This window comes from Pseudophryne corroboree, chromosome 1 (assembly GCF_028390025.1).
Source record: "Pseudophryne corroboree isolate aPseCor3 chromosome 1, aPseCor3.hap2, whole genome shotgun sequence".
In the NCBI taxonomy this organism is placed as follows: domain Eukaryota; kingdom Metazoa; phylum Chordata; class Amphibia; order Anura; family Myobatrachidae; genus Pseudophryne; species Pseudophryne corroboree.
Window position 1 is genome coordinate 504,742,394 of NC_086444.1, and position 16,288 is coordinate 504,758,681.

General features: G+C 43.1%; 1 protein-coding gene across 7 annotated transcripts in view; it reads right to left on the minus strand.

Annotated features, from left to right (window-relative positions):
* LOC134895878 (cytochrome P450 1A1-like) overlaps positions 1-16,288 on the minus strand; it is a 124,359-nt gene that overhangs the window by 10,773 nt on the left and 97,298 nt on the right. For all 7 annotated transcript variants that reach the window (XM_063913875.1, XM_063913877.1, XM_063913871.1 and 4 more), the window contains 2 exons: positions 15,365-15,454; positions 13,227-13,350 (listed from right to left, as the gene is read on the minus strand). In XM_063913875.1, the coding sequence (XP_063769945.1) occupies positions 13,227-13,350; positions 15,365-15,454 (214 nt within the window). The remainder of the gene's footprint in view (positions 1-13,226; positions 13,351-15,364; positions 15,455-16,288) is intronic.

Consider the following 16,288-nt stretch of genomic DNA (forward strand, 5'->3'; position numbering starts at 1 on the left):
TACTGGTTCACGAATATACATATAACACAGTTGTATTAAAGTGCCACAAGCTAGTCCTTGAATCGGGATGATATTCTAATCCTTTGTGGCTAAGAGGCTTTAACATTCATCCAATGTCACTGTAGTATGGCTACCTTTAATGTCCTTGACTCTAATTCTGCTAATTCAGGGGCATAAATACACACATTAGGTGGCAGCTTTTGGGTGTTACTTTCTATTTAGCGCTGCGGAACAATGTCTCTGGCTCTCCTTTGACTGATGTGATGCTGATATATGGGGGAGCTTTAAAACTGTATTTATGAAGCATTAAACAGTTCAAGTTTCACTCCACTCCTCCTGTTACATATATATACCCAGTGCTTTCTACCTTCTCCTTAGCACTATGATTAAGCCATACATGGAACTGTAATTATAGGTCACTCTGACTACTGTGACCCATTACTGTCCTCCTGCTTAATAGCCATTATTGCGGCCTAGCCCTGGAGTCCTTAGTCCCAATATGAAATTGACTATGTACCATAGTCACCTATGGCTTGCTGTGCTTAGTGTAGGGGTAATATAAATGGCTGGATTATACACTCACACTTCTACGATCTAGTGATGCTGCTGCAGGCTGCTCCCCCTACTCCTCCCTTACACTTACAGCCACACAGAATGGAGCCTCTGCTGCTGGTCCTGGCTTCTTTGTTGTGGCTGTCAGAGTCTGTGCCGGTAATAGGTAGGAAGGAACCCTCTCTGCCTCCCTGTCATAGATGCGCCTTTCCAATACTGCTGGGTGAGTTGACTAGCGCTGATGCCGGGTTCTATGAACAGTGCTGAGTCTCAATGCTGCTGTCACCACCTTTACAGTAAGGAAGCCCTGTTTTGGCTACACACACTAAGCCCCCTCTGGCCGCCGCAATGTGTACCGCTCAGCTCTAATGCGGGCGACGGCCGGAGCAGCAAAAAACTTTGTCCTCTCACCAAGGGATATGCAGTCTCTCCCCCAGCTACACTCACAGCACCTCTCCACCCCTCTCTAGTAGTCACATGACCCACTCTGAGGTGATGCCCCGCCCACTGGCAATCACCCCACTAGGTGATTGACAGTTAGGAGCACAAGGACATTAACCCTTTAGATACACTGTGAAACCATAAAATAAGCCTTAATTGTATTCACCACTACATTTACATCAATGTACATACAATTACATATATGTGAACTGTATTATTTACCTCAAAACATGCATACAGTATTACAACATCCATTAACTTTTATATGAATAATATATATGCTTATACTCCATTTTAGTCACTATATTATAACTACCTCAGTATAAGTGTTGTTTAAACCCTAAATCAGGGTTACATTTCTCCCCCTGGTGCATTGTCACTGTTTAACATCTTTAGGTGCCAATGCACCATCTACCTTACTCACTATGCTAAAATAGTATATATTCATTCACATCCATTAGCAAGCCACCTCATCTCAACCATTTTAACTGTTGGCCAAATAGGGAGGGATGGAACTACATAGCCTTCATGCCTCCCAGGGATAGTGTTCTCTGATCGTGCTGGTTTCCCTTGCTCTTCTACACCTGATTTATTGACTTCTTTTAGTACTGGACTTCGGATGGAAGATTTAAGAGATTGTGCTAGGGTAAAGTTATCATGTACCTCACTACGATTGTCACTGAGACTAGTTTCTTTCTCTGACGAAGCTTCTAAAGTTATCAAGTCTTTAGCATCTGAATTTTCCGTTTCTTGATCCTGGTACTGATTTACTCTACCATTGAATCTCGAGAGAGGTCGGTAATGTAAGGTTGTAGAAGGATGACATGGAGCTGGATCTCTCCCTTGCCTTTGTTCTGAATATGCACTTCCTTCATCAACCGCTTTTTCTCGTGGTTGATAACAATAACTGTATGATCCTCGTCGGTTTGGAGCAAATTGACTCCCTTTCACTGGTACTCCACCTATGCCAGTCACATTTGCTGCATGTACACCCTTTTCCCCTTCCAACACTTCAAATTCTACTTTCTCTCCATCTCCTACACTGTACAACAGTTTTAGGGGGTTATTCTTCGTTATGGATGTCCAATGTACAAATATGTCTTCTCCGGTGTCATGCCTTTTAATGAAGCCATAGCCTTTCTTCACATGGAACCATATTACTGTGCCAGTCATTTTAAGATACATATACTGTGTCCCTTTACTATCAACTTTATTCATAGAAGATTGTCTCAGCAATATACCATCCACTACCTCAGTCTGTAATGCTATGTCCTTGGTATCCGGTCGCATAGAAAATTCATGGATACGGTCTTCAGGACAGTTGTTTAGGAAGTTGGCATCCTTGAGTATTTTATTCTCAGATTCTAGCTGAGACAGTCTTTCTTTCATTTCATTCAGACGAATATGATCCTCCTTTTCAGTTTCTTTACCCACTTCCAATAATTCAGACAACTCAGTTATTTTTGATTCCAGAGAATGAATATTGTCTTCCTGCTGCTGGTACATTATCAACTTTTGTTGCTCCTGATCCACTCTGGTTTGTCTTTCATCAGATGCCATGGTTTCCATCTCTCTCTGTATAAACCAAAGTTCTCTTTCAAGCTCTTTGTTCCTCTCATCAATTTTGGTGTTAAACATCTGTTCTTCTTTTAGCTTCCATCGGGTTTCATCTAGAACCTCCAACAACTGATAAATATGTTTAGACCTGTCCAGTGCTATATGTCTTATCACCTCTATCGGGGTCTGTAGATCCACTGGGCTATCTCTTCTTGTTGGTTCCTCAATGGAAGTTGGAAACAGGGAAAGCAGGTCCTTCTGTTGATCTTTTGGCAAAGCTAATACTAATTGTCCATGTTTCTTATAATCCTCAGCTATTTCCTTTAGCACAGTTTCTAATTTCTGTATACCTACATCTATCTTCACTTCCCCTGGAACTCTCTCTTTCAGTGGTAGAACATTCTTATCTCCTATCATTCCATAATCCATGTTAGCGACCAAAGTATGAGCAAGGTTGTCACTAACACCTCCCTCACTATCCTTTAGGTGGGGATCAAGTCTGACTTTCTTGTCCTTTGATTTTTTCTTTCTCTTCTCCAACTCTACAGGGACATCTAATATTTTTTAATTTTTCACACCTAGGTTATTTACAAAAGTTCCCACAAACTTGCATGTCACCTCTTCCTTTAAGCCTGGTCTGTCACGATCCGGGTATCTGGATGCCATTACTTACCCTTCAGATGCCTCCTAAGGCTGGCTCAGCGTTCCAGGACCGGATCCCGCTGTTCCTGAGTTTCCACATGCAGAATGTCAGAGTGGTGATTTCATCAGCCGCGGCCTCCGCTGTGCCCGCGTGGTTAAATGTGCGCTTGTCAGTCTGGCGTCTCCTGTCTCCTGTGGCCGGCGTCGCCATTACTGTTTCAATTCTCACATGGATTACAAACCAAACTTCCCTCCAAGTGTCTGCATGGGCGCAGCCATCTTGGATTTTGTCATCTGATTATGTCCACCAATCTGCTGTCTGTATTGTTGATTTGCATAATTGCCTAGCCAACCCCTTCCTTGCTGCAGGTATAAGTATGCTGTGCCTGAGCAAGGAAGGCGTCAGTGCTTTGGTTGTCTAACCTAGTTCCAGTTTGTCTCTCTCCTGTGGTTGTCTTCCAGGTTCCAGCTCCTGTCTCCAGACTTCTGCTATAGAGACCCGCACCAGCATTCCATCTGCGGTGTAGCCTGACTCTCAGATCCATTCTGGACTCACCTGTTTCCAGCTACAACAATCACCTGCTTCCAGCCCAGCTTCCAGCAGTGTACAGCTTCTCTTAAAGGGCCGGTGTCCTTTCTGCAGTTTACCACTCTCCACCGGTATTATTATTTCACCGCTCTCAAACAATCACCTGCTTCCAGCCCAGCTTCCAGCAGTGTATAGCTTCTCTTAAAGGGCCGGTGTCCTTTTCTGCAGTTTACCACTCTCCACCGGTATTATTATTTCACCGCTCTCAAACTCCAAACTTCATTATTATTTCATCGCTCTCAAGTTCGTTTATTATTTAACTGGTTCCAGCCAGTATCCACTCCGTACCAACAACAGTCTGGTTCCAGCCAGTATCCACAGCAGCCGTTTTACCTTCAGCAGCCCAGCCTTTCCTGGAACATCAGCTGGTACGATCCTGGGTTCTCTCCATTGCTACAGTCAGGCCTGGTAAGGACTTTCCAACTAGAAGATTATAAGAACTGTCTCACACTACCAGTGCCTGTGGCCCTTGCCACCCTGTAGTACCCAGGAATTGTATTTATCCTCTGTTGACTTTTATGTTTCCTTTTACTGCTGCTGTGTTACGGAGTTTGTCATAATAAACATCATTGACTTTTATCCTGGTTGTCGTGGTCACGCCTTCGGGCAGTTATTCTACATGTTACTTACATGTCTAGGGGTCTGATACAACCTCCCAGGTTCCGTTACATCTCAGCCCCTACAACTGAGGCTGCCTCCCGTCAGCTCAGGCCCTCAGTTGTGACATGGTCCCTTATGGTACTCTTGTTTGTCCATACTTTTACATTCTCTATTGGCTTCAACTCTCCCAACTGATACAGCAATTGCTTTATGTCCAACCTTCTCCCTGTTCCTTTGCTTCTTTCCCATATTTGTATTTTATTTTTAGGGATGTGAGGACTTTATCAATAATAATTAATGGCAGCTGACACTTGTGGTGTAACAGGGCCTGAGTGTAACTTCTATCTCACGCGGTGCCTCCATATGTAACCCTACCCTCAATACCTTGAACGAGAGCTGTCTATGTATTCTATTAAGGGATGGGTACCTAATAGTTGTGCCTCCACTCAAGCTATGTGTAGTATTTAACTACCGTTAAGGCTTGCTTGAGTAAGCCTGATCTCTTTCCTTAGGGGATGATTCCATTATATCATAGATATATTATCTAATATACCTGTCTCTTTCTTCCTGGATCTTCAGATCAACTTCCAGACGGACAAGACACACATGGCAAGTATAACACTTTAATGACCAGTACCAAATGGATTAAGTATATATTAACATTTCATCAATTACACATTCCCCTATAAATCATTAATCCATGCTAACCCCCTGTCAATTAGGCCTATACACAGTACCTGCATGCAATACAACAAATCCTTTTTCTTTTCAAGACACCCTTAGGTGTTAGAGTGACCCGGGTACTCTTAATATGATAGTGCACTCTAAGGGCCCATAAACTTCCTAAAAATAACAGCAGTTAATACAGAATGTCTGACACTATGTTTTAGTATCAACTATCAGTTCTCCCTTCAGTTAAAGAGAAAGATGTTTGGCTCAGTCTACTTATGGTAGCGATTACTTTCTCCTATAAGGTTACTTATAGTTCCTCCTTGGCAGATAACAGAAAGTACCTATTTAGCTCATATATAGTAACATCAACAGTTGATTACCAAGGAATCTGTATCCTTTCCTCAGTAAAAATGTTACCGTAGTTGTCCAGTATTAAACTAAACTCCTAAGAAGCTGGTATGATAAACCTTTGTTATGCTGCGTCCTTGTGTCCATTTGAAGTAGCTGATGCTTTCTATATTTCAGAGCATATATAGCTTTTCGATTCCTGTATGCCTCAAATTATTGTTGTCTCTTAGGATGAGTCTATATTAAATATATCTGCAAGAGATGGTTTCTCTTATCATAGTCACAGCGAGCTCAAATCCTTTAACTTTAAAACTAATAGTCTCTTACGTGTCAGTCCTTCTTACGGGTTCACGAATATACATATAACACAGTTGTATTAAAGTGCCACAAGCTAGTCCTTGAATCGGGATGATATTCTAATCCTTTGTGGCTAAGAGGCTTTAACATTCATCCAATGTCACTGTAGTATGGCTACCTTTAATGTCCTTGACTCTAATTCTGCTAATTCAGGGGCATAAATACACACATTAGGTGGCAGCTTTTGGGTGTTACTTTCTATTTAGCGCTGCGGAACAATGTCTCTGGCTCTCCTTTGACTGATGTGATGCTGATATATGGGGGAGCTTTAAAACTGTATTTATGAAGCATTAAACAGTTCAAGTTTCACTCCACTCCTCCTGTTACATATATATACCCAGTGCTTTCTACCTTCTCCTTAGCATTATGATTAAGCCATACATGGAACTGTAATTATAGGTCACTCTGACTACTGTGACCCATTACTGTCCTCCTGCTTAATAGCCATTATTGCGGCCTAGCCCTGGAGTCCTTAGTCCCAATATGAAATTGACTATGTACCATAGTCACCTATGGCTTGCTGTGCTTAGTGTAGGGGTAATATAAATGGCTGGATTATACACTCACACTTCTACGATCTAGTGATGCTGCTGCAGGCTGCTCCCCCTACTCCTCCCTTACACTTACAGCCACACAGAATGGAGCCTCTGCTGCTGGTCCTGGCTTCTTTGTTGTGGCTGTCAGAGTCTGTGCCGGTAATAGGTAGGAAGGAACCCTCTCTGCCTCCATGTCATAGATGCGCCTTTCAAATACTGCTGGGTGAGTTGACTAGCGCTGATGCCGGGTTCTATGAACAGTGCTGAGTCTCAATGCTGCTGTCACCACCTTTACAGTAAGGAAGCCCTGTTTTGGCTACACACACTAAGCCCCCTCTGGCCGCTGCAATGTGTACCGCTCAGCTCTAATGCGGGCGACGGCCGGAGCAGCAAAAAACTATGTCCTCTCACCAAGGGATATGCAGTCTCTCCCCCAGCTACACTCACAGCACCTCTCCACCCCTCTCTAGTAGTCACATGACCCACTCTGAGGTGATGCCCCGCCCACTGGCAATCACCCCACTAGGTGATTGACAGTTAGGAGCACAAGGACATTAACTCTTTAGATACACTGTGAAACCATAAAATAAGCCTTAATTGTATTCACCACTACATTTACATCAATGTACATACAATTACATATATGTGAACTGTATTATTTACCTCAAAACATGCATACAGTATTACAACTTCCATTAACTTTTATGTGAATAATATATATGCTTATACTCCATTTTAGTCACCATATTATAACTACCTCAGTATAAGTGTTGTTTAAACCCTAAATCAGGGTTACAATATAATACAGAGAGCATCACAGTGACCACCATATGATACAGAAATCATCTCAGTGACCAGCATATAATACAGAGAGCATCACAGTGACCGCCATATGAAACAAAGAGCTGTATCAACATGCAAATTAGGTGGAAAAGGGAGAAACAATGGGGCAAAACAGAGCAGGTATGGAAAGATTAGAAAAGATGGGGGCAATAGAGAGCAGCTGAGGGCTCATGGCACACAGTTACTGATACAGATACTTATTGATGCAGATACCACTTACTGACACAGGCACACTTGCAGACAGACACCACTTACCAACAGACACCCCTTACTGACATAAATACAGATACAGACCCACTTACTGACACAGACACTTACTGACACACTTATTAACACACACCACCTACTGACACACTTACTGATACTTACTGACACCTACACAGACACATTTCTGACATAGACACCACTTACTGACAGATATCACATATGGGCACAGGCACCCCTTAATTAAATTTTCCACTTACTTAGTGTTCACGCTAGGCTGTTTTAGCAGGGCGCCACACCCTGCCCGATTTTTTAAGGGCAAAATCCACCCTTTCTGTGGCGCCCTGCTAAAACAGCCGTCCACTTCCTGCCCTCCCAGCGTGTAAAGAGGCCGTGCGAATGCGCACGGCATCCATTCACGCTACAGGAGACAGCTTGGGGAAAGCCCAGTACCTCCGTAGGTGTTGGGCACGCCCCCAACAGTGATGCCGCCGGCCACCCAAGCCCCCCTGTAGTAACGTCTGTGGGCCGCATCGCCCACTTAAATGACGTTCGCTGACCCCCCCCCTAATTTGCATGGCCATGCCCCCTTTCCTGACGCACATGCACACATATGCCCCTGCAGGCCGGCGCCCTGCCCTCTACAATTTCTAGAGGGAACACTATTACTGACAGAAACACTGACGCACCTTACTGACACACACCACTTACTGACAGCTGGCCCTTGCGGACACAGACACCACTTATTGACACATACATATTTAAAAACAGACATCCCTTACTGACATTCCCCTCTGTTTCTCAGTGACCTCCCCCCCACCACACACACACACACTCCCCTCTCAGCGGCAACATTAATACAAAGGTCCTCACCAGTGATATGATGCTGGCCGCAAAGCACTCTACTGGCCCAGGGACATCTCAGGCATCCACAGATTGCACATGGTGGGCTGCCAGGCTGGCTGGGAACACACAAGAGGGTGGTTACCGGGCCACATCTGAGCTGGAAGATGAGCCCTTTGCGGGCCAGCCAGAGTTTAAGTGCAGTGTCAGCCCCTACTATAGGAGCCAGAGGTAGCCCCCCTCTCTATCCAGGCCAGGTACTCCTGTCCCAGCAGCCCCCTCCCCTGATGGCGGCCCTGGACACGGACACCCCTTACTGACAGACACCACTTACCTATACAGACACCTCTTATGGACACAGATAGCCCTTACGGACAAAGACCCCTCTTACTGACACTGACACACTTGCTGACACAGACACCTGTTACTGACAGACACACTTACTGACAGATACCACTTACTAACACAGATTGCACTTACTGACGCAAACACACAGATATATACTTACTGACACACACACATTTACATACTGTACACAGACACTCCTTACTGATACAAACACATTTACTGAGAGATACCACTTACTAACACAGACAGCCCTTACTGACACAGGCACCACTTACTGACACAGATGCCCCTTATTGGAACATACAAACTTACTGACAGGCACCCCTTACTGACACAGATACAACCTACTGACACAGACCACTTACTGAGACACTCCTTACTGACACAGACACACTTACTGACACACCTTACTGACACAGACAATACTTACTGACAGATACCACTTATTGGCACATACATACATACTAATACACACCCCTTACTGACACAGATACAACTTACTGATACAGATACTACTTACTGACACACACACACACACACACACACACACACACAACACATATACTGCTTACTAACACAGATAAACTAACACAGACACCACTTAATGACTGATACCCCTTACTGACACTGCCTCAGACACAACTTACTGACATACACAACACACACAAACTTACTGCCACAGTCACCACTTACTGACAGTCATTACTTACTGACACACATGCACAACACAGATAAACTTACTGACACAGAACCCACTTACTGACACACACAACACAATACTTACTGACACAGACAACACTTACTGCCAGAACCCACTTACTGACACACACACATACAACACAATACTTACTGACACAGACACTACTTACCGACACACACACATTGCAAAACTTACTGACGCAGACATCACTTACTGACAGACACTACTTACTGACACACACAAAACGCAAAACTTACTGACACAGACACTACTTACTGACACACACACGCACAACATAACACTTACTGACAGACACCACTTACTGACAGACACTGCTTACTGACACACAACGTAAAACTTACAGACACAGGCACCACTTACTGACAGACACTACTTACTGACACACACACACACACACACACACACACACACACACACACACACAACGCAAAACTTACTGACACAGACACTACTTACTGACAAACACACACACAAAGCCCAAAACTTACTGACACAGACACCACTTACAGTACTGACACACACACACACACACACACACACACACACAAAACGCAAAACTGAGGGTATGCACTTACATAGGAAGAGAGGAGACCTCAGGGCCTGGTGTGGGCTGCTACTCACATAGTTTTGCATGCCCTCAGCTCTGACATCCACCGACCCAGCTCTCCTGAAAGACAGCAGCCTCCTGCACAGACCCTTCCCCTCCTCATGAGGCATTTTATAGTTGGGAAACTGCAGCAGGAATGGTAACCATAAGCATTTATTTTGGATGAGGAAGGCCTCGGGTTGCATGGGGGCGGGGCCTCGGGCTGCATGTGGGCGGAGCTTCGGACGGACCCGGGGGCGGAGCCTCGGATACGGAAAGGCAGTTTCAGGGTGATCAGGACAGCTAACCACTTTGGGTGGGTGTGAATCAGGAGGTGAGTGAGCTACTGTATGTGGTGACAGGAAATAGTTTTTTCCTGTCAGCACTGGCTGCCTGCACTGCAGAGGATCCTCTGGGCCTATTTTCAATGGGGGTCTTGGAGCTGCAGCTCCATCCGCCCCATTGTTAATCCGGCCCTGCATAAACTAAATATATATTTACTGAACTATGTCACTACAAGGGCATATTCATTTTCACCAAAACTAATTTTCAGCAAACTCCAAAAATTGCAAGTTTTCAGGCGGGCCGCGGGAACCTACTATATACAATCTGCAGATGGCATTGGTTCCCATAGCCCCTCACATGCCTATGGGATGAGTTCAGGTTTTCAAAGAGGGATTCAATTGGATCCCTCTTCCCCATCCTGTCCTGTGTCTCTTGCAACCATGCACATGTGGGAATTCAGATCAAGCAAGTGCACTTGGCAGGATCAGCAGTATATATCACTGCTACTTCTGTAGCAATGTTAATTATCGTGTGGACAGCTGGCTCCGAACCAGAGCAATGCTGAATTGCTTGAGTAATTAAGTTGGAGAAGGTAGCAAAGTTGAAGTTTATGGTTGGAGAGGGTAACAAAGTTGTAATTTATGGTGGGAGAGAGTAACAAATCTGGAGTCTATGGGCTAGAGAAGGTAACAAAGTTGGAGTCTATGTGGGAAAGAGTAACAAATCTGGAGTCTATGAACAGGAGAGCAAAACAAAACTTTCTGAAGCAGCAACTGATAAATGCAAATACTCTTGTAAAAAGTGAGAGCATTACAAAGGCTGCATACAGGCAGTAGCGGCTCTTGCCACGGGCAAGCAGGCTTTTTGCCCGGGGCACCGCTACCCTGAGGGAGCTGCCGCCGTGGCAAGAGCCGCTACGAAGTATCCTCCCTCCTTCCCCGGCTCCCGGCTGCAGCGAGCGCCGTGTGCGCCCACTGCAGCCGGCGTTGCTTACTCACACTAGAGGTCAAAATTGACCCCTAGTGTCAGTGCGGCGCTGCTATGGGAGAGACGTCATGACGTCTCTCCCATAGAGATGAGCCGGCGCCCGGAGGCAGCAGCAACAGCGGTCCGGAAGCAAGAGCGAGGCTGGTAAGTATTGTGGTTTTTCTTTTAGGGTTTCAAACTGGCGCTACAACAGGGGGCACTACTACTGGGGGCACATACAGGGGGCACAGCTACAAGTGGCACTACTACTGGGGGCACAGATACAAGTGGAACTACTACTGGGGGCACAGTTACAAGTGGGACTACTACTGGGGGCACAGTTACAAGTGGCACTACTACTGAGGGGGCACAGATACAAGTGGCACTACTACTGGGGGCACATACAGGGGGCACAGCTACAAGTGGCACTACTACTGGGGGCACATATAGGGGGCACAGCTACAAGTGGCACATACAGGGGGCACAGATACAAGTGGCACTACTACTGGGGGCACAGATACAAGTGGCACTACTACTGGGGGCACAGTTACAAGTGGCACTACTACTGGGGGCACATACAGGGGGCACAGTTACAAGTAGCACTACTACTGAGGGGGCACAGATACAAGTGGCACTACTACTGGGGGCACATACAGGGGGCACAGCTACAAGTGGCACTACTACTGGGGGCACAGCTACAAGTGGCACATACAGGGGGCACAGATACAAGTGGCACTACTACTGGGGGCACAGCGACAAGGGGCACATTTTCAGGGGGCACAACTACATTGGGCACATACTGGGGGCACTACTACAGGGGTAACAGCTACTGGGGCAAATCAACTGGGGGCACAGCTACTGGGGGCACTACTACAGGGGGCACAGCTACAGGGGGCACAACTACAGGGAGAACAGCTACTGGGGCAAATCAACTGGGGGCACAGCTACTGGGGGCACTACTACAGGGGGCACAGCTACAGGGGGCACAACTACAGGGAGAACAGCTACGGGGGGCAAATTAACTGGGGGCACAACTACTAGGGGCAAATCTACAGGGGGCACAGCTACAGGGGGCAAATCAACTGGGGGGGCACAACTACTTTGGGCAAATCTGGGGGCACAGCTACTGGGGGCATAACTGTGGCCACGACCCTCCTCTATGAAGCCACGCCCCTGTTTTGCCGCTGTGGGGGCGCCAGTTGAAACTTTCGCACTGGGCGCCACAAGGTGTAGAACCGGCCCTGCATACAGAAACGCTCCATTATAGGACGATTTATTGATGTAATAATTGCATTCAATTATCCCAGTGTTTAGTATCAGAGACATTAAATAAAAGGACAATCTATTTTTTTGTTCACATCAGTAATCCCTGTAGATTCTCATAAGGATTGCAGAAGAGGCTGCAGAGAGGATCACGTGCCTGGAAAAAGAAGTTGTGATGGTCATGATGTTCCGATCATTGATGGTCACTAACCATCGATGTTGTACAAAAAAAAAAATGAATTAATCTTTTTAAAAGAAAATTGTACTGGACATGCTTTAAGTAAATGTTCTTAGCCTAATTCAATCACAAATTCTGTTTTTTTTATATAAGTAAAGTCGTTAGGCAATATATTGTTCATAAAAATAATGACACAATTTTACATGAAAATAATGGAGGTCATTAAGGTGTTGTCGGATTTGCTATCCCCGCTGCTTCCCTGGATAGCTCTGTATGTAAATGCAGCAGGAGGCGTCTACTACAGGCAGGCGGCTCCTGCTGCACCAGTAATCTGAGCTGTTTCCTAGGATGCAGCATCGTATTAGGCACCCACCGTCGGGTGGCTTACAGCACCCATGGTACCATGCAAGTTGCCTGTCGCAGAGGCCAGAAACTCTGTCCTATGATGGAGATCCCTGGCCTTTCCCATCCCCTAAACAGTGGTGACACGCCTCCGTTTTTCTAAATAGAGCCGGTCGCTGCCCCCTCCCTACCCCCGAAATGGCATGAGACTGTAAATCAATGACAGTCTGATGCCAGCATGCATCCTATGCCGCAGGACCCCTTCGTACACACATGCCGATAGCCACCTGAATGACCCCCAATATGTGGAAGTTGCTAAACAGTACTTTAGAGCATTATTTAAAAAAAATTACCAGTGTGGCAGAGTTAATGGTGCAAATGAAGAATGCCTGAGGACCTCATGTATAAATGCTTCTGTAAAATGCAATTCTCTTCTGTCTTCAAATCTTGGAATCCTGCCAGGTCCAATTTTACTGTCTGTACAAAGACACACCACTCATAGTTTTATTTTTTATTTATTATTTTTAAACCGAGTACCTAAAACACAATGACACTAAATCAATTGTAACTGTATTAGTAATATAATAATGACTTTTAAAGAAACATAAATGCTACATGTTTCTCAACATAAAGGGGTACTAAAAGAATCACAAATATTTATTTATAGACTTCCAACTTGGGTAACCTGTGAATTAGCTGATGTATATGGAAAATACCATGTTGGTAAGAACTGGCACATTTTAGAAGCACTGAACACACAATGGTATAAATGTAATAGCCTGCAAAATGCAGGCATATGTGAGTTTCCGATTAGTCTGTTATTTTAAAGGGGCACTCATTTTAAAGGCAAAACCAGGCTGGTTTTGGCTTTCAAATGATTTCCCCTTTAAAATGTCATGTACAGTAGACTTGCTGGAAACTCACTGATGCCTACATTGCACATGTTATTACATTTGCCTCATACTGTATCTCTTTAAAGATTTTGTTGGAAATTTGCTACAAGCACTGCCGTACTACTGTATAATATTCTATTTGCACAGACATATTAATATACTATTTATTTTCAATGAGCTGCATTATATATTTGTATTTAAATTTACCTAAAACCCTTGCATATAATTTCATATAGTTAAACACATGGGCTTGCAAATTACAGTATATTGCATAAGGAAAAATAAAAAATAAATACAAAGTGATTACTGTAGATTTACTGTATATACATCTTGTTAACATTACCAATCAGTATGGCTTCATCTTGAATTGAGCAAACATAAATAGCTCAAACATACAATCAGAATGTGGACTAAAGAATTCTACCTTTTGTTTTTAGATATTTTCATTTACTGCACATGTAGTTCAAAACAGTGTATTAATATATGACTACTTTAATGCATGTATTTTGTTTTACCTAACAAATGCAGGTATAATTATAATGATAGCACATAAACATTATATGTATGAAATAATGTATTACAATTGAATATATTAAATGTACTGTAATGTAAATATTTGGCAACTCAAACATTAGAGATATAAGTAAATGTTTGAAAATACCCAGATTGCATTGTAATATACATAAACTAGATAAGATATTGGGTAGTTAGAAATATATTATGCGTTGTTGAATTATTTTGCTACAATATAAAAGCAATATCTCTTTATAATATAAGCCTTATATATAGTCTTATTGACACATGTATAATCACATCTTTTATACTTAAAGTACTACTGCTATCTGCTGTCTAAAGTTAGCAACAGATTGTATTTATTTTAACGGGAATGAAGAAGACATATAATTTTTTTTTTAATAAAGGATGGCAGAAGAAACATTGTTCCCCAGTCACCTTAAGCTAAATACTGTGTTGAAAGAGAAGTGCAACTGAATGTATAGTAAGAAACCAGAGTTCAATTGGTTTCTTCTAGCAGATTCTAAATATTTGTATGTAACTCTTATTAAGTTAAGTAAAATACATTATTTTATAACCTTTTTATCAGTTGTCATTCTATATTGTATTAATTTTTAATGATTGGAAGTTTGATAAACTTAATACATTATTTATTTTTCAGGAATGTGTTTGTGGGGCAAAATGTGGCAAGTGAAAGAACTGCAGCCAGCCAGACATGCAGAAATAATTTACTGTAATTTCACATATTTTTTGTCATTACATTATGGAAATAATAGGTGTCAAATGGAGGCTAAGTATAATTTGATATTTTATTGTGATTTAGCTATGTATTTATAATAGAATACACACTTTGCATTTTTTTTGTGATTTAGTAGTATTGCAATACAAATTGACCAAAAACGGTTAATCATGTTTGAATATACAGTACTATAGCGCTAATTGCCCTGTAATTTCTTCTTAAACCTCTATAGGAAAGCATGTGCAAGCATGTAAATTAAAGGCATCGGAAGTTGGACAACTCCTTTAAAAATGCAGGGAACCTAATAATGGTATACATAAGATAATATCTAATCATGAAACATTACCAATTTCTTTATGTATTTTTTCTTGAATTCCTGGAAATTTCAGCACATATAGTAATGACCATCGTAAAGCAGAAGATACTGTATCAAAACCTATAAATAAAGCAAAGAAAAATAAAATAAAATATAAATAATACTTTTTGAAAAAGTAGTATTTTTTGGAATGCTATGTTTTGGTATAGCTAAGATTATTGACAAATCTGATGTAACAAATCTAATGCAACTCAGATCTAGTATGTGAAGTGGCACATAAAGGTTCAACATAAATGGATAGCACTATACTTTGAGTGAAAAAGGTGTATCCTTCTACTGCAAAATCTAGGCGGTAAATTAACTAAAGGTCAATTTTCAGCTTTTGGTAATTTTTACATGAGTTGCAAACCGACCGATCTATAATGGGCAGTGGACATGGGACCCTGAGTCTACGGGGGCCCACACCACACATCCTGCACCCATTTTTTCAATACTTATGCCCCAGATGTCCATGTCAGCATCCTGTACATGTGCTCTAGTTTCTGGCACAGCATCAGGGTCTCTTAGTAACCCTAATGCTCAGAAACTACTGTGCTGCTGGCTAGAGAGGAGGGGGTCTAGATGGAGACTGCACATGGCCCTCCTTCTCTTAATATTCCCCTGAAAGTGACCATTTACTAAAGTCAAAACCAATGGCAAATTTACCCAAAAAATGACTTTGGAACACTAAATTTGGAGCAACTACTGCAGGCCTGGCCAACCTGCGGTTCTCTAGCTGTTATGAAACTACACAACCCAGCATGCTCTGCCACAGTTTTAGCATTCCCTAATAGCAAAACTGTGGCAAGGCATGCTGGAACTTGTAGTTTAACAACAGCTGGAAAGCAACAGATTGGCCAGGCCTGAACTACTGTATCAATAATATTTCTACATTGACAAGTATAGGTGCTGCAT